The sequence below is a fragment of the Saccopteryx leptura genome, chromosome 6 (assembly GCF_036850995.1).
Source record: "Saccopteryx leptura isolate mSacLep1 chromosome 6, mSacLep1_pri_phased_curated, whole genome shotgun sequence".
NCBI lineage: Eukaryota > Metazoa > Chordata > Mammalia > Chiroptera > Emballonuridae > Saccopteryx > Saccopteryx leptura.
Window position 1 is genome coordinate 77,284,271 of NC_089508.1, and position 25,641 is coordinate 77,309,911.

The 25,641-nt window shown below is 39.4% G+C and overlaps 1 protein-coding gene across 2 annotated transcripts in view; it reads left to right on the forward strand.

Moving 5' to 3' along the window:
* The window catches only part of UBR1 (ubiquitin protein ligase E3 component n-recognin 1), a 180,133-nt gene that overhangs the window by 143,380 nt on the left and 11,112 nt on the right, over window positions 1-25,641 (forward strand). For both annotated transcript variants that reach the window (XM_066343754.1, XM_066343755.1), the window contains exons 41-44: window positions 8,036-8,169; window positions 9,715-9,823; window positions 12,679-12,735; window positions 19,212-19,289. In XM_066343754.1, coding sequence (XP_066199851.1) covers window positions 8,036-8,169; window positions 9,715-9,823; window positions 12,679-12,735; window positions 19,212-19,289 — 378 coding nt within the window. The remainder of the gene's footprint in view (window positions 1-8,035; window positions 8,170-9,714; window positions 9,824-12,678; window positions 12,736-19,211; window positions 19,290-25,641) is intronic.

A 25,641-nucleotide genomic window follows, 5' to 3' on the forward strand; every position in this document is an offset into this window, starting at 1 on the left:
GAGCACTGCCATCTTGAGGGCCTAAATAGCGTCTATTGATTTGCGAATATTGTACCAGCCTTGTCTCTCCAGAATAAATCCCACTTGACCATGGTGTATGATTTTTTTAACGTATCACTGGGTTCAGTTTGCTAATATTGTATTTTGTTGATAATTTTAACATCTGTGTTCATCAGGGATATCGGCCTATAGTTTTCTTTCTTTGTAGTGTCTTTACCTGGTTTTGGAGTTAGGATAACACATGCCTCGTAAAATGAGTTTGGAATTCTTCCCTCCTCTTGAATTTCTTTCGAATAGCTTGAGAAGTATAGGTATTAGTTCTTGTTTGAATGTTTGGTAAAATTCGCCTGTGAAGCCATTTGGACCAGGACTTTTGTTTGCTGGGAATTTTTAAATTTTTTTATTTTTAATTTTTTGACAGAGAGTCAGAGAGAGGGACAGACAGACAGAAAGGGAGAGAAATGAGAAGCCTCAATTCATCATTGCAGCAACTTAGCTGTTCAGATTGCTTTCTTTTTTTTTTTTTTGATTTCTTATTTTTTTATTGATTTAAATTTATTGTATTTACATAGATTCAAGTGTCCCACCGAATACATCCTCCCGCACCCTCGAATTCCCCTCAACATCCTTCTTGCCCCCTCCCTCTAACACCCTCTCCACTTTCCTCCAGGATTTGCTCTTCTGCTCTCTAATTTTTTTTTATTCATTTTAGAGAGGAGAAGGAGAGACAGAGAGAGAGACAGAGAGACAGAGAGAGAGGAAAGACAGAGAGAGGGAAGGGGGGAGGAGCTGGAAACATCAATTCCCATATGTGCCTTGACCAGGCAAGCCCAGGGTTTTGAACCGGCGACCTCAGCATTTCCAGGTCGGCACTTTATTCTTCTGCTCTCTATAATGCTGTTATGTACATATAATTTCACCAAGCTCTTTCCCTTCTCTGATCTCATCCTCTCATCCCCTTTCCCTCTGTCCGCTTTCCCAGTGGTCCCTTTGATCCCTCCTCTGCCCCTATTCTGTTCCTCAGTTCACATTGTTCATTGGATTCCTCATATGAGTGAAGTCATATGATATTTTTATTTCTTGCCTGGCTTACGTCACTTAACATAATAGTTTCCAGGTCCATCCATGTTGTCGCAAAAGGTAGTATTTTCTTCTTTTTCCTGGCCCCATAGTACTCCATGTGTATATGTAGTTCAGCTTTTTAATCCACTCGTCCACTGAAGGACACTTGGGCTGTATCCAGATCTTCATTATTGTAAACAATGCCGCCATAAACATAAGGGTGCATTTTTTCTTTTGAATCAGTGATTTGGTGTTCTTAGTATATATTCCTAAAAGTGGGATGGCTGGGTCAAAAGGCAGTTCCATTTTTAATTTTTTGAGGAATCTCCATATTATTTTCCACAGTGGTTGCACCAGTCTGCATTCCCACCAGCAGTGCAGGAGGATTCTCTTTACTCCACATCCTCACCAGCACTTATTATGTTTTGTTTTGTTAATGTGTCATTCTGACTGGTGTGAGGTGATATCTCATTGTGGTAATTTGCATTTCTCTAATGATTAGTGATGTTGAACGTTTTTTCTTTTGCCTATTGGCCATCTGAATGTCCTCTCTGAAGTGTCTATTCATTTCTTTTGCCCATTTTTGATTCGATTATGTTCCTTGATTTCTCTTATTAATGTTTTATTGTTTTCCGAGTACAAGTCTTTAACCTCCTTAGTTAAATTTACAGCTAGGTACTTTCTTTGTTGTTGTTGCAGTAGTGAAGGGGATTGTTTTCTTTTTTTTTTTTTAATTTTTTTTTTTTTTTTTTCTGAAGCTGGAAACAGGGAGAGACAGTCAGACAGACTCCCGCATGCGCCCGACCTGGATCCACCCGGCACGCCCACCATGGGGCGACGCTCTGCCCACCAGGGGGCGATGCTCTGCCCATCCTGGGCGTTGCCATGTTGCGACCAGAGCCACTCTAGCGCCTGAGGTAGAGATGACAGAGCCATCCCCAGCACCCGGGCCATCTTTGCTCCAATGGAGCCTTGGCTGCGGGAGGGGAAGAGAGAGACAGAGAGGAAGGCGCGGCGGAGGGGTGGAGAAGCAAATGGGCGTTTCTCCTGTGTGCCCTAGCCGGGAATCGAACCCAGGTCCTCCACACGCTAGGCCGACGCTCTACCGCTGAGCCAACCGGCCAGGGCCGGGGATTGTTTTCTTAATTTCTCTTTCGGACAGTTCATTGTTGGTGTATAAAAATGCCACTGGTTTTTTTTTTTGGTTTTGGTCTTTTTGTATTTTTCTGAAGCTGGAAACGGGGAGAGACAGTCAGACAGACTCCCACATGCGCCCGACCGGGATCCACCTGGCACGCCCACCAGGGGCGAGGCTCTGCCCATCAGGGGGCGATGCTCTGCCCCTCCAGGGCGTCACTCTGCCGTGACCAGAGCCACTCCAGCACCTGGGGCAGAGGCCAAGGAGCCATCCCCAGCGCCCGGGCCATCTTTGCTCCAATGGAGCCTCGGCTGCGGGAGGGGAAGAGAGAGACAGAGAGGAAGGAGGGGGGGTGGAGAAGCAAATGGGCGCTTCTCCTATGTGCCCTGGCCGGGAATCGAACCCGGGTACCCCGCACGCCAGGCCAATGCTCTATTGCTGAGCCAACCAGCCAGGGCTGCCACTGGTTTTTGAATATTAATTTTATATCCCACCACCTTGCTGAATTTATTTGGTCCAGTAGTTTTTTTACTGAGACTTTAGGGTTTTCTATGTACAGTATCATGTCATCAGCAAGTAATGATAGTTTTACTTCTTCTTTTTCAATTTGCGTGCATTTCTAAAATCTTAAATCTACATTCCTCTTTACTAGATTCCCCGCCCCCCCCTTGTTCTGTTTACAGCAGGACTGTTAACATTTCTTACATCGTTTTGGTTGTAATAAATTCCTTGAGGGTTTTTTTTTTTTTTGTTTTTTTTTTTTTTGTACGGGAAGCTTTTTATTTCTCCTATTTTAAATGATAGCCTTGCTGGATAAAGAAGTCTTGGTTTTAGGATCTTGTTCTGCATTAATTTGAATATTTCTTGCCATTCCCTTCTCGCCTCAAGTGTTTTTGTTGAGAAGTCAGATATCATCCTTTTGGGGTCTCCTTTGTAGGTGATTGACTGCTTTTCTCTTGCAGCTTTTAGTATTCTTTATTTTTTAGCTTTGGTTTTGTAATTATGTGTCTTCGTTTAGGTTTATTTGGGTTCCTTTTTAATGGGATTCTCTGTGCTTCTTGAACTTGTGTGACTTTTTCCTGCATCAATTTTGGGACATTTTCAGCTATGATTTCTTCAATCAGGTTCTCTATCCCTTGTTCTTTCTCTTCTCCTTCAGGAACTCCTATGATGCAGATGTTGTTTCTCTTCCTATTGTAACAGAGCTCTCTTAGAGTTTTCTCAGACATTTTGATCCTCTTTTTCTTTTGCTGTTCTGCTTCCGTGATTTTGCTTATCTTGTCCTCTAAATTGCTGATTCAATCCTCTTTTTCATTCTGCCTGCTTTTCATTCCTTGTAGTGTAGTCAGTGTAGTCTTCATTTCTGATATTGTGTTTATCATTTCTGTCTGATTCTTTTTATGATTTCAATGTCCTTTTTGATACCAGATATCTCATTGTTTAGGTGCTCATGTTCTCTATCTATGGTTGCTCTAAGATCCTTGAGCATCCTCACAATCATTATTCTAACCTCTACATCTGGCATCTTAGTTATTTCCATTTCATTCAATTCTTTTTCTGGGGATTCCTCTAGTTGATTCATTTGAATTGCACTTCCCTGTCTTCCCATTTTGTCTCGATATAGACTGCTCCTTCAAATATGTTGTTTGTGTAGCTGAGTATACGGTTGGTGTTGTCTGACTCCAGCTTTCAGTTGTGTAATTTCTAAATCTTCCTGGGATGGCTTCAGCTGTTTGTAATTCACTGTGGGCTACTTGTCTGCTGCTACTGCTCTTTTTACTGTTTGTGACAACGTTTTCTATGCCTTAGCTGGGTCAGGTGTGAGGAGCCTTTCCTTAAGATACCACTCTAACTATGGTTGTTAGGTCTTGAGCTGATGCTCTGTGTCTGGCCACTGGATGTACCAGCTCTGGAACTCACAGGCCGGAAACTGGCGAAGACCAGTGGGAGTCACCGCTTTTGACTGACCCTCAGCAACCTCTTGGAGCTACAGGCGATCCAAAATCATCTTCTCCTCATCCAACACCCGATCCTGCATGTCGGCCATCTTGGGCTGCTCTCGAGATTGCTTTCTCATGTGTGCCTTGAGGGGAGCAGGGGCTACAACAGAGTGAGTCACCTCTTGATCAAGCCAGCAACCTTCTACGTCAAGCTAGCGACCCTGCGCTAAAGCTAGCAACCTCAGGGTTTATAACCTGGGTCCTCCACATCCCAGGATAGGAGTGTTTTGATAACTGTTTTAATTGCATTTGTTGTAATCAGTCTACTCTAGGTCTCTTAATCTTCCAGATTCAGTTTGGAAGATTGTATGTTTCTAGGAATTAATTCATTTCACCTGATTGTCCAATTTTTTGGCATATAGATCTTCAGAATATTTTTTTACAATCCTTTGTATTTCTGTGACGTCAGTTGTTACTTCTCTTTCAGTTCCAATTTTATTTATTTGGGTTCTTTTCTCTTTTTTTATAGATGAGTCTGATTAAAGATTCGTCAATCTGGTTTATTTTTTAAATGAATCAACGCTTGGTTTCATTGATCTTTTGAATTTTTTTTTAGCTCTATGTCATTTATTTCCACTCTAATTTTTGTTATTTCCTCTCTTCTACTTCCTCTGAGATTTGTTTTTTGTTCTTTTTTCTAGTTCTTTTAGGTGCAGAGTTAGATTGTTTATTTGAGCTTTTTCTTCTTAAAGTATGCCTGTAATGCTGTGAACTTCCCTCTTGGGACTGCTTTTGCTGTGTCCCATAGATTTGGAGTTGTTGTATGTTCATTTTCATGTTTCAAGGAATTTTTTATTTCTTCCTGATCTCATTGTTAATCCATTCGTTGTTCAATAACATGCTATTTAACCTCCAAGTGTTGGAATGTTTTCCATTTTTTCTATTGTAGTTGATTACTACTTTCATGCCATTGTGGTCAGAGAAGATGCTTTATGTGATTTCAGTTTTCTTAAATTTATTGAGACTTGTTTTATGTCCTAACATATGGTCTCTCCTAGAAAATGTACCATGAGTACTTGAAAAGAATGTATATTCAGTTGCTTTGAGTTAAAATGTTCTGAAGATATCAATTAAATCCAGTTGATTCAGTGTGTCATTTAAGGCCGCTGTTTCTTTGTTGATTTTCTATCTCAGGATCTACCCATTGAGGTTGTAGGTTGTTAAAGTCCCCTATTATTACTGTATTGCTGTCTATCTTACCCTTTATGTCCATCAAAATCTGCTTTATATCTTTAGGTGCTCCTATATTGGGTGCATAAATATTTACAATGGTTATATCCTCCTGTTGCATAGCTCCCTTTATCATTATGTAGTCACCTTTGTCCCTTACGATACTTTGTTTTAAAGGCTATTTTGTCAGATATAAGTATTGCTGTCCCAGCTTTCTTTTCATTCCATTTGCATGCAATATTTTTTTCCCATTCCTTCCAATTCCAGTCTATGTGTATCTTTTGTTCTGAAGTAGGTCTCTTGTAGACAGCATATTTACGGGTCTTGTTTTCTTATCCATGCCACTATCCTGTGTCTTTTGATTGGAGCATTTAGTTCATTTACATTTATTATTGATATATGCTTATTTATTGCCATTTTATTCTTTAAACCTATAATTTTCTTTTTCTCAACTTGTATTTTTCTTTCCTCTTTTTTATTCAGACCCTTTAACATTTCTTGTAGTATGGGTTTAGTGGTAATGAACTCCTCAAGCCTTTTTTTGTCTGGGAAGCTTTTTATTTTTCCTTCAATTTTATGTGATAGCTTTGCTGGATAGAGTAGTCTTGGATGTAGGTTCTTGTTTTGCAGCACTTTGAATGTTTCTTGCCAATCCCTTCTGGCCTAATTGTTTCTTTGTCTCTTACCTTTGGCATTTTAATTATAATATGTCTTGGTGTGGGCCTCTTTGGGTCATCTTTAATGGGATTCTCTGTGCTTCTTGAACTTATGTGACTGTTTCCTTCATCAATTTAGGGAAGTTTTCAGCTTTGATTTCTTCAAACAAGTTCTCTATCCCTTGTTTATTCTCTTCTCCTTTAGGAACCTCTATGATGCGGATGTTGTTTTGCTTCATGTTGCCACAGAGCTCTCTTAGAGTTTCCTCAGCCTTCTTGAGCCTCTTTTCTTTTGCTGCTCTGCTTCTGTGCTTTCGTTTTTCTTATCCTCTCAATCACTGATTCGATCTTCCGCTTCATCCAACCTACTGTTGATTCCGCTAGTGCAGTCTTCATTTCAAATATTCTATTTCTGACTGGTTCTTTTTTTTTTTATGGTTTCAATGTCCTTTTTAATGCTAACTATATCTTTATTTATGTTCTTGCTGAGATCATCCATTCTTACTCTAAGATTCTTGAGCCATCTAATAACCACTATTTTAAACTCTGTGTCTGGCCCTGGCTAGAGATAGCTCAGTTAGTTAGAGCATCATCCTGCAGCTCAGAGGTTGCTAGTTCAATACCAGATCAGGGCACATACAGGAACAGATGTTCCTGTCTCTCTTCTGCTCTCTCCCTTCCTCTCTCTGAAATCAACAAAATAAACAAATAAATACACACTGCATCTGGTAGTTTGGTTGCTTCCATTTAATTTCACTCTTTTTCTGGGGATTTCTCTTGATACATTTGTGGCATATTTCTTTGTATGGCCATTTTTGTCTGTGTATTAGCTAGCTCTGCCCTGCCTCACAAATTTGTTACAGTAACTTTATGAAGAAGGTGAGCTCAGTAAAACTAACAGCCAGGCCATCTGAGCTCCTTTTTTAAGGAATGTTTCCTGTAGGTTGTATTTACCCTCCAGTTGTATGTGAGTCTTGAAAGCTGTTGGCCCTTTTGAGAGTGGAGTTTACCCTTCACATCTAATTTTTAAACATATCTTAAGGGCTTTTGGAGTAATAGTCATTTATTTGTTTCTAAGACTGAAGGAAGTTTTGGTACATGTTTACTCTTGCAAACTGTTGTGGGAATATAGACATAGGATGATAGAATTCTAACAAATGGCAGCATTTAGACTTTAAATAAATGTAGAAAATATGTTGTCCTTTTAAAGCAACCCATACAGTTGATACACTTAATTAATTATAGATTTTTAAGATTGGTATGAGTAATATGTGAAATATATTGGCAATGCAGAGGTTAAAACAAAAGTATAAGAGTGATCTGCTGAGCTTCACCTGCTGCCAAGTTCCCCTTTGTTTTCATAAGTTTTTTTTAACTTTACTTTCTGAATTTGTGTGTTTGTGTTTATTTTTATGTTAATAGACTATTTTCTAGAGCTATTTTAGGTTTACAGAAAAACTGAACAGAAAGTACAAAGTTCCCATTTGTTCCCTTTCTCTACAAATTTCTCCTATTCTTTACATCTTGCATTAGTGTGGTACATTTGATAAACCAGTATTAATACATTGTTATTAACTGAAGTAACCATTATGGTTTAATCTTTGTGTCTTACTGTTATAGTATCATGTAAGATAGATAGTTTACTACCCTACAAATCACCAGTTAATGTAATACAGAAATCAGGAAAGTATTAACTTTTTTTATCTAACTTAACTACTTTGGTTAGTTACTAATATATCTGCTCCCTATTTTATTATAAGGTTTAGGAAAAAGAAGAAAGTAGCTCTTTTGTCTTAAAAATCTACATGGTGAAAGATGCAAGATTTGTGGTTTTCTTTAGGGAATTATTATTAGATTTAAAGTTGAAGCTATAGCTAGTTAAATATTTTGTTTTAAATGTTTAAAAATTAAATGGATAAAAATTTATTTAAATGCTTTTTGAAAGGGGGTGTTTTTAAAATCAGGGTTTTAGTCTCATTCTGTTCTGTTCTGGAATTATTGCCTCTTAGCTACATTGGATGTGGTATTCCTGGTTGGTATTTGTGGGTCTCGTTGAAGAATGGCATCACTCCTTATCTTCGTTGTGCTTCATTGTTTTTCTACTATTTACTTGGAGTAACTCCACCTGAAGACCTGCTTACTAGTAAGTAGAAAAAAATGATCAAAACTCTGCAAAGTGGGACTATAGGAAACATACCTCAACCAGTTCTCCATTCCCCACCTCTTTTATCAGCTTTCACTGAACATTTGTGTCCCTGTCCTGGTGTAGGTTAGTGGTCAGGCAAAAATCAAGATTATTAGCCTTATAATCTACAAAACCTATGGCTCCTTTCTATGTATAGTTAATGTGCTTGAACTCAGAAAATGCCTGCATGCAGAATATAACTGATAGGATGGAATAACAAGAAATTGGAAACATTGGTTGCCCCTTAGGGAAGAGAACTGTTTGGCTAGCTAGAAGGAAAATTTTACCACACACTCTGTCATTTAAGTGTGGAACATATGTTTATATTATAAAAGAATTAAGATTCTCCTGGGAAAGGACTGTAGTATCAAACCAAGGCCAAATAGAGCTAACAGAGTCATTTTCTTTCTCCTTGTGTCCTGTGACTTTGTATGGGTAAAAAATCAGAATATTTGTATGATTTTGGAAGAGTCACCAAAATTGTTCATATATTCTTCCTTTTATCCTTTGATATTAAACTGATCAGCTTTATTGGCTCTCAATTTCTTTACCTTGAACTCACTTTAGCAGGGTTTATTGGACATAGGCTTACCCTGATTCTATATAAAATAGGATGCTACTTTCTAAGCAGTTACCCTTACAGATGTGTTGTTTGCATTCTTTAAAAATCACATATTTATTTATCTGGTCAGTGCTGTAATATGGCAGGTAAAGTCCCTTCTTTTATTGAGAGAGGGCTAAATATAACGACATATAAATAGCTATTTCAAATGGTGATGAATGCTGCAAAGAAAATTATAGCAGATCATGGAAATAGAGAATTTTTTTGATAGGAAAGGGTTTTCTGTGAGGAGACTGAGCAACAAGACATCGAAAAAGGAAAACTAGGTTGAACTGGACAGAGAGTTGAAGGAAGAATATTTCTATGCATCAAGAGCAATAAATGCAAAGGCTTTGCTTGATGTAGTCAAAGAATAGTAAAGAGTGTGGCCCTGGCTGGATAGCCCGGGTGGTCAGAGCACTGCCCTGAAGCACAGAGGTTGCCAGTTTGATTCCTGGTCAGGGCACATACAAGAACAGATTGATGTTCCTGTCTGTCTGTCTCTCTTTCTCTCCCTTCCTCTCTCACTAAAATCAATAAATATTTTAGAAAGAGTGTGGCTGAAACAGAATGAACAGGGGGAGGGTGGTAGGAAATGAGATCCAGGAGGCATCCAGGGGCAGGTCATATGGGGCCTTTATGCCACAATAAGGACTTTGTATTTTATATCATGTGGTGGTTTGACATTGGAGACATCTGATCAGGAGAATGACTCAAATCAGATTTATGTTTTACAAGGATTATTATAGCTTATTTGCCACCTACAGTTTTATCGAGTACAAAATATGATCTATTGTATGTAAAGGGGTTTAGAAATGAATATAAACAACAAAGAAACTCCATTAACAGGTTGACCAGGTAAGAATAATGTGCTTATTAAATATATTTTTATTCTCTTGCAGATTCTGCCGAAGGAGAGTACAGTGCTCTCTGTAGCTACTTATCTTTACCAACAAATTTGTTCCTCCTTTTCCAAGAATATTGGCATACTGTAAAGCCCCTCCTCCAGAGGTACTATGAAACAAAAATATCATTGTTGAGTTATTGTACAGTTTGGAAATTTTAAATTAAAATTACTGCTAGCTTTTACATTCATTAACATTGAATAAAGGGGATGGCAAAAATATGAGATTCCTAATTCACCCACTGAAGGAATTGGGGATAAGACTGTAGACATGGGCAGCTGGAATTTTGCTTTTTCCACACAATGCTAACATTTCACTTATTTTCCCAGGAGTTACTGTCTCATCATCCCAGTTTTAAATTGGAGGGTAGAGGGCATGTTGGTAAAAGTCATGTTGTCATCAGCCATAAAGTCACAAGTATCAAAAGAACCTCACTTGGGCCTATATCAAAAACAGCACATTTCAGGCCCTGGCTGGTTGGCTCAGTGGTAGAGCATCGGCCTGGTGTGCAGAAGTCCCGGGTTCGATTCCCGGCCAGGTCACACAGGAGAAGCACCCATCTACTTCTTCACCCCTCCCCCTCTCCTTCCTCTCTGTCTCTCTCTTCCCCTCCCGCAGCCGAGGCTCCATTGGAGCAAAGATGGCCCGGGCGCTGGGGATGGCTCCTTGGCCTCTGCCCCAGGCGCTAGAGTGGCTCTGGTCGCAACAGAGCGAGGCCCCAGAAGGCAGAGCATCGCCCCCTGGTGGGCAGAGCGTCTCCCCTGGTGGGCGTGCCGGGTGGATCCCAGTCGGGTGCATGCGGGAGTCTGTCTGACTGTCTCTCTCCGTTTCCAGCTTCAGAAAAATACAAAACAAACAAACAAAAAAAAAGCACATTTCACATGGTAGTACACATCTCAGGAGGGTGACTGAAGAGAAAAAAAGTCAAAAGATGAAAGGTTTATCAGTTAACTTCCCAGGGATAAATGTGTCTTTCAGAAAAACTTTTTTTCTAACTTACTGGCCTTCCTGATTACTCTTTACCCTCCTATCCTCCAGTCTCCTTACCCTTATCTTTGCTGTATTTTTATAATCAATTCTCATTGTGTTACTCTTACTTTATTTCCCTATGACTTCCTTTAATCTCTTCAATTGTCTGCCTTTTTCTTTAGTCACTGTTTTTCCCCTTTGTGCTCATGTCAGGATTTGTGTAGATGTCTGCCTGTCTTCTGTCACCTTTCCTTGCACTCTTCTTTCTTCTGTTAGGTTCTTTTCTGTGTTTCCTCATTTCTCATGAGGTATTCTGACTCCAGTGTGTTAAAAATTAATCAAAATGGGTCAAAAAAATCAGTATTATGCTTTATGTAAAGTATAATAATCACAGTGGGGTGTGCTAATCTTTTATATTCTTGGAACTGATATGTTTTGAACTTACTAATTCTAGTATAGTCAAGTGATAAAAAGTTTAAACCTTGAAACAGAAAGTCCTTGCCCTTGTACCATTCCTGGCCCTGCTTACCTCAAAGACTTTCCTCATCCTGTGCTCTGTAGTGCAGGAGACTGACGACCCCTGCAGGCCTTCCCAAGTCTGCCTTCACTTGTCAGTTGGCTTCGGCCTATGTCCAGCCAGTGGGAGACACTGGCAGAATATTGGAAGCCAGGGGGATGAGAGAAGCCTAAGTGCTTAGACCTGCTCTCCCTTTCATGTGCAACATCTCTGCCTGTGTCTATAGCTCTGCTGTGGCTCTAGTTCAGAGGTCGGGAACCTTTTTGGCTGAGAGAGCCATGAACGCCACATATTTTAAAATGTAATTCCGTGAGAGCCATACAACGACCCGTGTACATTATGCATTATCCAATAAAAATTTGGTGTTGTCCTGGAGGACAGCTGTGATTGGCTCCAGCCACCCGCAACCATAAGCATGAGCGGTAGGAAATGAATGGATTGTAATACATGAGAATGTTTTATATTTTTAACGTTACGTTGTTATTTTTTTTATTAAAGATTTGCCTGCGAGCCAGATGCAGCCATCAAAAGAGCCACATCTGGCCCTGGCCGGTTGGCTCAGCGGTAGAGCGTCGGCCTAGCGTGCGGAGGACCCGGGTTCGATTCCCGGCCAGGGCACATAGGAGAAGCGCCCATTTGCTTCTCCACCCCTCCGCCGCGCTTTCTTCTCTGTCTCTCTCGTCCCCTCCCGCAGCCAAGGCTCCATTGGAGCAAAGATGGCCCGGGCGCTGGGCATGGCTCTGTGGCCTCTGCCTCAGGCGCTAGAGTGGCTCTGGTCGCAACATGGCGACGCCCAGGATGGGCAGAGCATCGCCCCCTGGGGGGCAGAGCACCACCCCTGGTGGGTGTGCCGGGTGGATCCCGGTCGGGCGCATGCGGGAGTCTGTCTGACTGTCTCTCCCTGTTTCCAGCTTCAGAAAAATGAAAAAGAAAAAGAAGGAAAAAAAAAAAAAAAAAAAAAAAAAGAGCCACATCTGGCTCGCGGGCGATAGGTTCCCGACCCCTGCTCTAGTTCCTACCAGACAAGGCGGCTGTGGTTCCAGTATCTATTGGTGACCCTAGCCCCTGAGCTTCAGTAATTCCATATGTATTTTCTTTTCCTCCAGCCTGGGAGATGTGGGAGCTTCCTGTTATTACCTAGTCACTGGGTTGCCTTGCCTTTTTGTCTCCTGGTTTGCTTCTCAGCCCTTCTCTGACCTTTACTACCAAATCCTGGTTGAACTACTTAGAATGGTTTTGCTTTTCTAGTAGGACCTTGATTGATAAACCCTTTAAAAGAGAAATAAAAAGGAGGGAAATAAATAGGAAGATACAAACATTGTAAGAGAGAAAGGGGCAAGATATAAGATAAAAGAAATCTGGGGGAAGTAACTTGGAAAGACAGGACCAAAAGATTTGGAAAGAGTAACTTGATGATATATATTGTATGGAAGTTTTGATGATTCATTTGCTTTTTCTCTTGGCTCCTCATATAGGTGGTGTGCAGATCCTGCCTTATTAAACTGTTTGAAGCAAAAAAGCATGGTAGTCAGGTTGGTTTTACTTTTCAATCCTTTAACCCAAGATCTACAAATTGTGCATACTTTCTAGTATTGTCTTCTTTATTATCACTCAGTGCATTGTTTCCTACATTTCTGTTTGGTCTTTGCAAGAAATCAGATTCTTCCTACATTTGTTTATTTTCTTGGAATGGCTATGCTTTTAAAAGACATATGCTTTTCCCAAGTAGTTTGATGTCACCAGTTCCTCTTCCTTAAGTGAGTGCAATCCTATTAAAAGACAAAAGAAGAGATGGCATCTTTGACTGCTGGTATATTCAAATCAGAGAGTAGTGACAGTATTTCTATATTCTACTTTTTTCCTTTGAGAAAACAGGAAGATATAAATAGAACTACACTGCTCACAAAAATTAGAAAATATTTTATCACTTTATATTTATTTTAAAATATCCCCTAATTTTTGTGAGCAGTATATTTCCTTCTTCCTCCCTTACAATATTTATGCTTCACGACTACCTAGCGAGCCTGACCAGGCAGTGGTGCAGTGGATAGAATGTCAGACTGGGATGTGGAGGACCCAGGTTCGAGACCCTGAGGTCGCCAGCTTGAGCCCAAGGTCTCTGGCTCGAGCAAGGGGTCACTCGGTCGGCTGTAGCAACATCCCCCCCAACCCCATCAAGGCATATATGAGAAAACAATGAATGAACAACTAAGGTGTCACAACAAAGAATTGATGCTTCTCATCTCTCTCCTTTCCTGTCTATCCCTCTCTCTGTCTGTGTCACTAAATAAATAAATTAAAATTAAAATGCTTAAAAAAAAAAGACTAACCAGCAAAACTTTTCCTTAGCTCTCCTATCTCCCTTAAGTTATGGCCCTCAGTCTTACTCAAGGGCCAATTCAAATATCACTTCCTTCCGGAAGCCGACCCTAATTAATGTCATCTTGTGTGTGCTAACGTGTGCGTGTATACCTGCCAGCAACCACATCTTTTTTTTTTTTTTTTTTTTTTAATTTTTATTAATGGTAATGGGATGACATTAATAAATCAGGGTACATATATTCAAAGAAAACATGTCTAGGTTATCTTGTCATTAAATTATGTTGCATACCCCTCGCCCAAAGTCAGATTGTCCTTCGCCACTCTCTATCTAGTTCTCTGTGCCCCTCCCCCTCCCCCTAACTCTCCCCCTGTCCTCCCTCCCCCCACCCCTGGTAACCACCACACACTTGTCCATGTCTCTTAGTCTCATTTTTATGTTCCACCAATGTATGGAATCATGTAGTTCTTGTTTTTTTCTGATTTACTTATTTCACTCCTTATAATGTTATCAAGATCCCACCATTTTGCTGTAAATGATCTGATGTCATCATTTCTTATGGCTGAGTAGTATTCCATAGTGTATATGTGCCACATCTTCTTTATCCAGTCTTCTATTGAAGGGCTTTTTGGTTGTTTCCATGTCTTGGCCACTGTGAACAGTGCTGCAATGAACATGGGGCTACATGTGTCTTTACGTATCAATGTTTCTGAGGTTTTGGGGTATATACCCAGTAGAGGGATTGCTGGATCATAAGGTAGTTCTATTTGCAGTTTTTTGAGGAACCACCATACTTTCCTCCATAATGGTTGTACTACTTTACAGTCCCACCAACAGTGAATGAGGGTTCCTTTTTCTCCACAGCCTCTCCAACATTCAGCAACCACATCTTTAAGCAGTAAACTCAGCTAGGGCTAGAACTGCATGCTTATCTTCTATGTATTCCCCTTCCAGGGCCTGGCTTGTATTAAGTACATTGTTTAATTTTTATTCAAAAATTGTATACAGTTATGTTATTTACGGGTTTTTTTGGTGTGTGTGTGACAGAGAGAGAGGGAGAGAGGGACAGACAGACAGGAAGGGAGAGAGATGAGAAACATCAATTCTTTGTTGAGATACCTTAGTTGTTCATTGATTGCTTTCTCATATGTGTCTTGAATGTGTGGTTACAGCAGACCAAGTGACCCCCTGCTCCAGCCAGGGACCTTGGGCTCAAGCTGGTGAGCTTTGCTCAAACCAGATGAGCCAGTGCTCAAGCTGGTGACCTCGAGGTCTCAAACCTGTGTCCTCTGCCTCCCAGTCCGATGATCTATCACTATCCACTGTTCCACCACCTGGTCAGGCTGTTATTTATATTTTTAAAATTCATTTTGGACCTTGCACGTGCTGAGGTTTCATATACTGTTCAGACTGTGCTGCTATAGACAGTCAAGTTGAATAGTGGTTTCCCTTCACATTTACTTATTTTTGTTTAAGAAATATTTATTAAGAAAATCTTATTTAGCTCTGGCCAGTTGGCTCAGCGGTAGAGCGTCGGCCTAGCGTGCGGAGGACCCGGGTTCGATTCCCGGCCAGGGCACACAGGAGAAGCACCCATTTGCTTCTCCACCCCTCCGCCGCACTTTCCTCTCTGTCTCTCTCTTCCCCTCCCGCAGCCAAGGCTCCATTGGAGCAAAGATGGCCCGGGCGCTGGGGATGGCTCTGTGGCCTCTGCCTCAGGCGCTAGAGTGGCTCTGGTCGCAACATGGCGACGCCCAGGATGGGCAGAGCATCGCCCCCTGGTCGGCAGAGCATCGCCCCATGGTGGGCGTGCCGGGTGGATCCCGGTCGGGCGCATGCAGGAGTCTGTCTGACTGTCTCTCCCTGTTTCCAGCTTCAGAAAAATGAAAAAAAAAAAAAAAAAAAGAAAATCTTATTTAATCACTTTGGACCCAGCATGTCCTTAGACTTCACCCACCCAGCCAACTGTTCTGCTGTGAAATAGCCAAGTTCTATAGCAGTTGCCTTTAAAGTTAATCCAGTATTGTATGCTGTTTTAGCAATCTTTGCTGTCTTGTCATATCCTATGTGAGGAGTAAGAGCTGTCACCAGCATTAGAGACTCATTCATTAGCTTGTTGAATTACATCAATAAACAAGCAGAGGAGCTGACCCTCTAGTCTTCAGTATAACACCAGTACCATTTTTCTATGGCTGAAGCAAACATTGTGAGACAATATCCATTGCCACCTTCTTTTCTCAACTCTTGTGAACTCTTTCACCTTCCCTGTAAATGTGCTTATGCTATCCCTTTGACCCAGTTTTAGTGATTTAGAGATTCCAAATCCAGCTTCTCTGCTCAGACGCAGTAGTATTCACATCACCAAGAAAAGAAGGATGTTAGAGTATGGAGAAAAGTTTAAAGAATGAGGACAGATTTTAGGACTGTTAAATCTCGTATCGTTTTTCCTTTATACCAGTTCATTGTGTGCCTTTTAGACATCTGCTGTTTCCCCAGGGTGGTACTAAATACTCTGGGAGAATTAAAAGATATAACACATTCAGCTTTTTGTAATGAGTAATTTATAACCAAATTATGTACATAAACTCAATACATATGATAAAATATGATGATACAGAGGTGGGCAAGAATAGGTTTACAGTTGTGAGTACATGAAACAGTTTATTCTTGTATTATTTGTGTATTAATATTTATTTGTATTGTCATTATTATTATTTTGCATTCTTATGATTTATGATTTATCTTTTAGGTAATGGTGGCTGGTAATTTAACCTACTTTTGCCCACCCATGTATATGGAATATACTGTTATGCTATAAAAATTAAAAGAGTTAAAGATTCTTAATGACACAGGTTAGTCTTAAAGGAGACCATTTTTAGCTTCACATCGAAGGAATTATAGAATTAAAATTGTTCGAGGTTTAAGAAGAGAATTCCATGGTATTCAGATGACCTTCCCCAAGGCATTCAAGCAAGGCTTTTGTTGTATCTAGTATGATAGCAGTGAATAACAGTTGCAAACATGTATCAAATACTAAGTATATTATGTTTCACTTCAATTTCTTATTGAGTCTTCAGTAGCTCCATGCAGTTCCTTGATATTCACATAACATTTTTAAAATCAGCATGAGTCTTTTATGTCCTCCCCAAAAATATGCTGTTAAATTGAGAGTGTGCCTTATGATTAAGAAAATATAAGATTTTCATCCTAAATTTCAGAACAGAAAATACAGGCTTAGATTTAGTGCCTTATCAGGTGTCAGAAAATTGAGGGTTTGTAACTGGGTCTGGTTTCAGAGGTTATGTTCTTTTTTTTTGGGGGGGGGGGGCCATCCTTGCCTGGTTTTGGTATGAGGGTTATGTTTGCCTCATAAAATGTGTTTGGAAGTATTGCTGCTTCTTCAATTTTTTGGAAGACTTTCAGTAGAATAGGAACCAAGTCTTCTTTGAAGGTTTGATAAAATTCACTGGTATAGCCGTCTGGGCCTGGACTTTTATTTTTGGGGAGGTTTTTAATGGTTTTTTCTATTTCTTCTCTGCTAATAGGTCTGTTTAGGCTTTCTGCTTCTTCTTGACTCAGTCTAGGAAGGTTGTATTTTTCTAGGAATTTATCCATTTCTTCTAGGTTGTTGAATTTAGTGGCATAAAGTTTTTCATAGTATTCCACAATAATTCTTTGTATATCTATGATGTCCGTGGTGATTTCTCCTCTTTCATTTTGGATTTTGTTTATATGAGTTCTTTCTCTTTTTTCCTTGGTAAGTCTTGCCAAGGGTTTGTCAATTCTGTTGATCTTTTCAAAGAACTAGCTCCTTGTTCTATTAATTTTTTCTATAGTTTTTCTGTTCTCTATTTCATTTATTTCTGCTCTGATTTTTATTATCTCCTTTCTTCGGCTGGTTTTGGGTTGTCTTTGTTCTTCTTTTTCTAGTTCCTTAAGGTGTGAAGTTAAGTGGTTCACTTGGGCTCTCTCTTGTTTGTTCATATATGCCTGAAGTGATATGAACTTCTCTCTTATCACTGCTTTTGCTGCATCCCATAGATTCTGATATGTCGTATTGTCATTTTCATTTGTCTGTATATATCTTTTGATCTCTGCACTTATTTCTTCCTTGACCCATTCATTTTTTAAAATTATGTTGTTTAGTTTCCACATTTTTGTGGGATTTTTTTCCTCTTTTTTGCAATTGAATTCTAGTTTCAAGGCTTTATGATCAGAAAATATGCTTGGTACAACTTCAATTTTTCTGAATTTGCTGATGTTGTTTTTGTGGCCCAACATATGGTCAATTCTTGAGAATGATCCATGTACATTGGAGAAAAATGTATACTCAGTCACTTTGGGATGAAATATCCTGTAGATGTCTATCATATCCAGGTGCTCTAGTGTTTTGTTTAAGGCCACTATATCTTTGTTGATTCTCTGTTTGGATGACCGATCTAGAGCCGTCAGCGGTGTATTGAGGTCTCCAAGTATGATTGTATTTTTGTCATTTTTTGTTTTAGGGTCAATAAGTAGCTGTCTTATATATTTTGGTGCTCCTTGGTTTGGTGCATATATATTAAGAATTGTTATGTCTTCTTGATTCATTGTCCCCTTAGCCATTATGAAATGGCCATTTTTGTCTCTGAGTACTTTTGTTGTCTTGTAGTCAGCATTATCAAATATGAGTATTGCTATGCCTGCTTTTTTTTGGATGTTATTTGCTTGGAGTATTGTTTTCCAGCCTTTCACTTTGAATTTATTTTTATCCTTGTTACTTAGATGAGTTTCTTGTAGGCAGCATACAGTTGGATTTTCTTTTTTAATCCATTCTGCTACTCTGTGCCTTTTTATTGGTGAGTTTAATCCGTTTACATTTAGTGTAATTATTGACACTTGTGAGTTCCCTATTGCCATTTTATAGATTGCTTTCTGTTAGTTTTGTGTCTTGTTTGATCCTTCTCTTTCATTTTTCTATCTTTTGTTTTTATTTGGTTGTGTTCCATACATCTTTCCTCTGTTGCTGTCTTTTTTAAATCATGTGCTTCTGTGGTGGTTTTTTCAATGGTGGTTATCATTAAGTAATGAAAAGGGTTCCTACCCTGTTCATTGTAGTGCACTATTTTGTGAGTACTTTTGCACTCCATCGTCCTTTGCTACTGTTCATCTCCCTCCTCTCCCCCCCTTTCTTTTTGTTGTCACAGTTTAAATTTGGTTTTGTTGTGTCCTTCTTGGAGCTTTTACTTGTGGCTTTTTTTTGTTGTTGTTGTTCTTTGCATACCTTCGGGTGTGTCGCGAAACATCTAAAGGCTCCAAGGATAGGTTTTTCTGTTTCTGGTTGAAGATCTTGTTGAGTTTATGGGGAGATTTATCGGTATCGCTTCCTACCGCGCCATCACTCTGACGTCATAGAGGTTGTGTTCTTAACCACTACTTTATGTTACCTTCCTAGACTGTATAGAAATCTAGGTAGAACAATTTAGTCTTAGGAAATTGTGGAAGTTGAGTTTGGAAAGGACGTTAGCTGATGAAGGATTTGGAATTCTAGGCTGAGCAATTTTGATTAATTCAAACAGTGGGAATTAGTATGAATTGTAAGTATAGATTCTTTGTTGTTGTTATTTTTAAGACATTCTTTATTGGTTAATTTTTTTATCTGGGCTCATTTCCTGATAAATTAAATTGCCTTTTAAATTACATTTTTAGGTATCCTAGAAAAAGAAATAGTTTGATAGAGCTTCCTGATGACTATAGCTGCCTCCTAAATCAAGCTTCTCATTTCAGGTAAGAAGAAATATATATTTAAATTTTTTTGAGCTTGTAGTTGGTATATATCACCACTAGCAAACGTCATTTAAAATGACCACTGAGCATTCTTTATGACAGTGATTGTCAAACATCTTTGTGTGTGTCTTTGTGTGTGTATGAAAACCACATAACACCAATTAAAATGATAAAGTATATAATTCAGTGGCATTTTGTATATTCACAATATGTGCAACCATCACCTCCCTCTAGTTTTCAAAACTTTTACATCACCCCAAAGAAACACCTTGTATCCACTAAATAATCATTCCCCCTGCCCCTCTTTCCTGATCCCCTGGCAACCAATAATCTGCTTTCTGTCTCCATGGATTTGCCTATTCTGGCTATATTATAAAAGAGGAATCATACAATATATGACCTTTTGTTTCTGGCTTCTTTCACTTAACTTAATGTTTTCAAGGTTCATCCAAGTTGTAGCATGTATCAGTACTTTTTTTTTCTTTCTTGGCTAAATACTATTCCATTGTATGTATATACCAAAGTTTGTTTATTCATTCATCCATTAATGGGCACTTAAATGGTGTTGCCCTTTTGATTTAATGAATTAAGCTACTAGAAACATTCATGTACAAAGTTCTGTTTAGACATGGATTTTAATTTCTCTTGAGTAATTTTACCTAGGTGTGGAATTCCTAGGTCATTACAGTAATTCTATGTTTAACTTTTTGAGGATCCACTAAACTGTTTTCCACAACTGTACCATTTTACATTCCTAACTAGCAATGTATGAAGGCTATTTCTCCCTATCCTCACCAACACTTATATTCTGTTTTATTTGTTTTTTAATTAAAGCCATCCTAGTGGGTGTAAAATAGTAGCTCATTGTAGTTTGATATACATTTCCTTAATGACCAGTGATATTAGACAGACAGCTTTTCATAGCTTGTTGGACATTTATATATGTTCTTTAGAGAAACATCTGTTCAAGTCCTTTGCCAATTTTGTAATTGGATTGTTTTGTTGTTGAGTTTTTACAGTCCTTTCTATATTCTGGATGTTAAACCCTTATCAGATTTTTAATTTGAAAATAATTTATTCTATTTTATAGGTTGTGTTTTTATATTTTTCATAGTCATTTGATGCATAAAAGTCCATTTTCTCTATTTATTTTTGTTGTTGTTGTTGCTTGTGCTTTTCATGTCTACAGTAAGAATTCATTGCCAAATCTGAGGTCATGGAGATTTACTCCTATGTTTTTTACTAATAAATTTATAGCTCTTAGATTTAGGCTGTGGATCCATTTTCAGTTAATTTTTTATAGTAAGCTAGGAGATCCAACTTTCTTCTTTTCAACTGAATCTAAAGTGTTGTCCCAGTATCTTTTTTTTTTTTTTTTTTGCGGGAGAGAGAAGAAGCATCAATTCTTCATTGTACCACCTTTGTTGTTTATTGATTGCTTTCTCATATGTATGTGCCTTGATCTGGGAACTCCAGCCGAGCGAGTGACCCCTTGCTCAAGCCAACGACCTTGGGCTCAAGCCAGTGACCATGGGGTCATATCTATGATCCCACACTCAAGCTGGCGACCTCTGCTGGTGAGCCTGTGCTCAAGCCAGATGAGCCTGCACTCAAGCCAGCAACCTCAGAGTTTCAAACCTGTTCCTCAGCATCCCAGACCAATACTTTATCCACTGCGCCACCACCTGGTCAGTCCTAGCACTCTTTCTCAAGAGATTGTTTTTCTCCCATTGAACAGTGTTGGCATTCACCTCGCAAATCAGTTAATTATAGATGTTTGGGTTTATTTCTGGGCTCTCGGTCTTATGCCATTATTCTGTATCAGTTGTTTTCAACCTTTTTACACTTGGGGACCAGTGAAAATAGGAGAATTATTTCGGGACCACTAAGATAGAAATCACACTGAGCATAAGCAAATTCAACTAAGATCACTCAACTAATATTCATATGCTAGTACCATACTTTTAAATTACTATAGCTCTGTAGTAAGTTTTGCAATTGTAATATTTGAGCCTTCCAGCATTTTCTTTTTCAATATTATTTTGATTACTTGGGATCCCTTGCAGTTACATATGAATTTGGGGATTGGCAGCTTCATTTCTGCAGTCTTCTGTATCATGAGCATGGATGCCTTCCTGTATTTAAGTCTCCTTTAATTTATTTCTGCCATGTTTGTAGTTTTCGGTGTGCAAGTCTTTCCCTTTTTGGTTAAATTTATTCCTAGGTATTTTATTCTTTTGGATGCTATTGTAAATGAAGTTGTTTTCTTCTCTTTTTCTTTTTTATTTTTGAACACACACGAGACAGATAAGAAGGGAGAGAGGAAGAGAGATGAGAAGCATCAACTCTTACTTGTGTCACTTTTAGTTGTCCATTGTTTGCTTCTCGTATGTGCCTTGACCAGGAGGCTAAAGCCGAGCCAGTGATTCCTTGCTCAAGCCAGCAACCTTTGGGCTCAAGTGGGATGAGCCTATGCTCAAGCCAGTGTCCTCGGGGTTTTGAACCTGGGACCTCAGCATCAAGGTCAATGCTCTATCCACTGTGCTACCATCGGTCAGGCGAAATTGTTTTCTTAATTTCTTATTTGTATTATTCATTGTTGATGTATTAAAACACAACTAATTTTTGCCCTGGCCAGATAGCTCAATTGATTAGAGCATTGTCCCAAAGTGCAGAAAGTGCTGGTTTGATCCCCGGTCTGGACACATACAGGAACAGATCGATGTTCCTGTCTCTCTCTAAAATTAATTTTAAAAAATCAAAATAAGACACAACTAATTTTTGTGTGTTGACCTTACACCCTGTCACTTTGTTGGATATTTATAGGGATTATAGTTAATGTCCTAAATTTAGTTTGAATTGATACTAACTTAGTTTTAATAGCATACATTAACTCTGTTTCCGATTATCATGTGTCTCAGTGTTGATCTCTGAATTTGTCCTGCTTGTAGTTTAGTTTGATTATTGGATGTATAGATTCATGTCTTTCAACAAATTTGGGGAGTTTAGGGCCATTATTTCTTTAAATTTTTTTCTCTTGTCTTTCTAGGATTCTCATTATATATATGTTGGTATGCTTGATGGTGTCCCATAAATTTCTAAGGCTTTGCTCCTTTTTTTAAAATTAAATATTCAGGGGGACATTGTTTAATAGGATCATATAGGTTTCAAGTGTACATTTTCTGTGATACAAGATCTATATATTGCATTGTGTGCCCATCACCCAGAGTCAAATCATCTCCTGTCAGCATATATTTGGCCACTTTCACCCTTTACTACCCTCCAGCCCCTTCTCTCTGGTAACCACCATACTGTTGTCTGTGTCTGTGAGTTTCAGTTTTAAAGATTTTATTTATTGATTTTTTTTTTTTTTACATTTTAAATTTTTATTTATTTATTTATTTTTTACAGAGACAGAGAGTGAGTCAGAGAGAGGGATAGACAGGGACAGACAGACAGGAACGAAGAGAGATGAGAAGCATCAATCATTAGTTTTTCGTTGCGCGTTGCAACACCTTAGTTGTTCATTGATTGCTTTCTCATATGTGCCTTGACCGCGGGCCTTCAGCAGACCTAGTAACCCCTTGCTGGAGCCAGCCACCTTGGGTTCAAGCTGGTGGGCTTTTCCTTAAACCAGATGAGCCCGCACTCAAGCTGGCGGCCTCGGGGCCTCGAACCCGGGTCCTCTGCATCCCAGTCCGACGCTCTATCCACTGCGCCACCGCCTGGTCAGGCTTATTTATTGATTTTTAAAGAGAGGGGAGAGAGAGAGAAAGAGAAAGAGGAGGGAGGTGCAGGAAGCATCAACTTATATTTGTTGCTTCTCATATGTGTCTTGACTAGGCAAGGTCAGGACCTCGAACCGGCAACCTCAGTATTCCAGGTTAACACTCCACCCACTGCGCCACTACAGGCAAGGCTAGTTTCAAGTTATTTTGTTTGTTTTTTTAAAATTTGTTTTTGTATTTTTCTGAAGTGAGAAGCGGAGAGAGGCAGACAGACTCCTACATGCGCCCAACCAGGATCTACCCAGCATACTCACTAGGGGGCGATGCTCTGCTCATCTTGGGCATCACTCCGTTGCAACTAGAGCCATTCTAGCGCCTTAGGTGGAGGCCATGGAGCCATCCTCAGTGCTCGGGCCAACTTTGCTCCAATGGAGCCTTGGCTGCGGGAGGGGAAGAGAGAGACAGAGAGGAAGGAGAGGGGTAGGGGTGGAGAAGCTGATGGGCGCTTCTCCTATGTGCCCTGGTCAGTAATTGAACCTGGGATTTCCACATGCTGGGCCAACACTCTACTGCTGAGCCAACCGGCCAGTGCCTAGTTTCAGTTTTATATCCCACATATGAATGAAATCATATTCTTAGCTTCTTTTATTTTTATTCTTCTTTTAATTGAACGTATTGGGTGACATTGGTTAACAAAGTTATACAGGTTTCAGGTGCACAATTCCACAACACATTATCTGTACTCTATATTGTGTATTCACCACCCCAAGTCCAGTCTTCCTTCATCACTATTTATCCCCCCATTCCCTCCTTCATCCTCCCCAGCCCCCTTCCCCCACAATCACCACATTGTTGTCCATGTCCATGATTGGTCTTTTTTTCTCTGCTCAATTCTGCCACCCCCACACCTAGTCCCCCAAATCTCCACACCCCTCGACAGCTGTCATCCTGCTCTTTATCTATGAGTCTGTCTCTGTTTTGCTTGTTAGTTTATTTTCTTCATTAGATTCCATATATAAGTGAAATCATATGGTACTTATCTTTCTCTGACTGGCTTATTTCACTTAGCATAATATTCTCAAGATTTATCTATGTTCAGTCCAGTTATGTCTGACCTGTGGTGGTACAGTAGATAAAGAATCGACCTAGACCACTGAGGTCACCAGTTCAAAATCCTGACTTGTCTGGTCAAGGCACATATGAGAGTTGATGCTTCCTGCTTCTCTTCCCCTTCTCTTTCTCTTTCTCTCCCCTCTCTAAAATGAATAAGTAACATCTTTTTTAAAAAATGAGCAGAGGACCTGAATAGACAGCTATCCCAAGAAGACATACAAATGGCCAACAGATATAGGAAAAGATGTCCAACATCACTAGCTGTTAGGAAAATGCAAATCAAAGCTACAATGAGATATCACCTTACACCTGTTAGAGTGGCTATTATCAACAAGACAGGTAATAACAAGTGTTGGAGAGATTGTGGAGAAAAAAGAACCCTCATTTACTACTGGTGGGAATATCAACTTGTACAGCTACTATGGAAAACAATCGAGCAGTTAATTTCTTTTAGATTTTTGTCATTGGTTTCCTTCAGCTCTTTTAACACACTTAAGAGAGCTCTTTTAAAGTTTATTAAGTCTCATGTCTTGGCTTCCATAGGAATGGTTTCTTTCGATTTCTTTTCTGTGAGTGGACTTTTTAGTGTTTTTTTTTTTTAATTGTACGTTTTATTGAGATCTAGACATTTTGACATATTATAAGCTAATAACTCGGGAAATCAGTCTCCCTCCCTGCCTCCACCCATCCTAACACTTGATAAAGGCTGTCATTGTCTGTTTAGTGACTTTTCCAAACTATTTCTGCAAAGATTTTATTCTTTGTTGTGTGTTCACTGAAGTCTTTGTTTCATTATTTCTGTAGTCAGCCAGTGAACTGACAGAGATTTCCTTAAATTCTTGGGATCCAATAAGAAATTAAAAGAAAAAAATATAAAGAATATTCTGTCTCTTTAAATCCTTCCACCGTCACTGACAAGGAAGTCACTTCAGCCCATGGTGGTTGAAACAATGGCCAGTCTCTCTGCCCAGCCACTCAGTGAACTGCCAGGCAGAACTAAATATACAACCCAGATTTTTGAGGACGTGGTTTCTATTGCCCATTTTGGCACCAGCAGCTGTACTAGGATTACAGGCAGCCACTCCCATAGGGGTGATAGCCTCTACACAGAATGCTACAATTCACTGAAATTTCCCAGTCTCTTTCTTTGTCAGGTCTTCTCTGGACAGTGCAGTGTTCATCTACACTCCGGAGTTCTAAATAGTTGCTTCCAACAGTTCTTGCAAGGTCAATACTTATTGTTTTGGTAGAGGAACTGTTTCCTGGAGTTCCCTGCTCCACCATCCTCTGACATCCCTTCTCAGTTTTTTTAAAGCTACAATAAACTTTTTTCTCTCTCTCTTTCTCTCTACTATTCTAAGAATGATTGTTCATATACCTTTAAACATTGTTTTTACATTCATTACAGTATAGTAATCACATTCATTCAATGAAATAACACTGAAGAACCAACCCTTTTTTTAAAAACAAAATCATATGGAGTCCCATTATTATACTAAAACAGATAATAG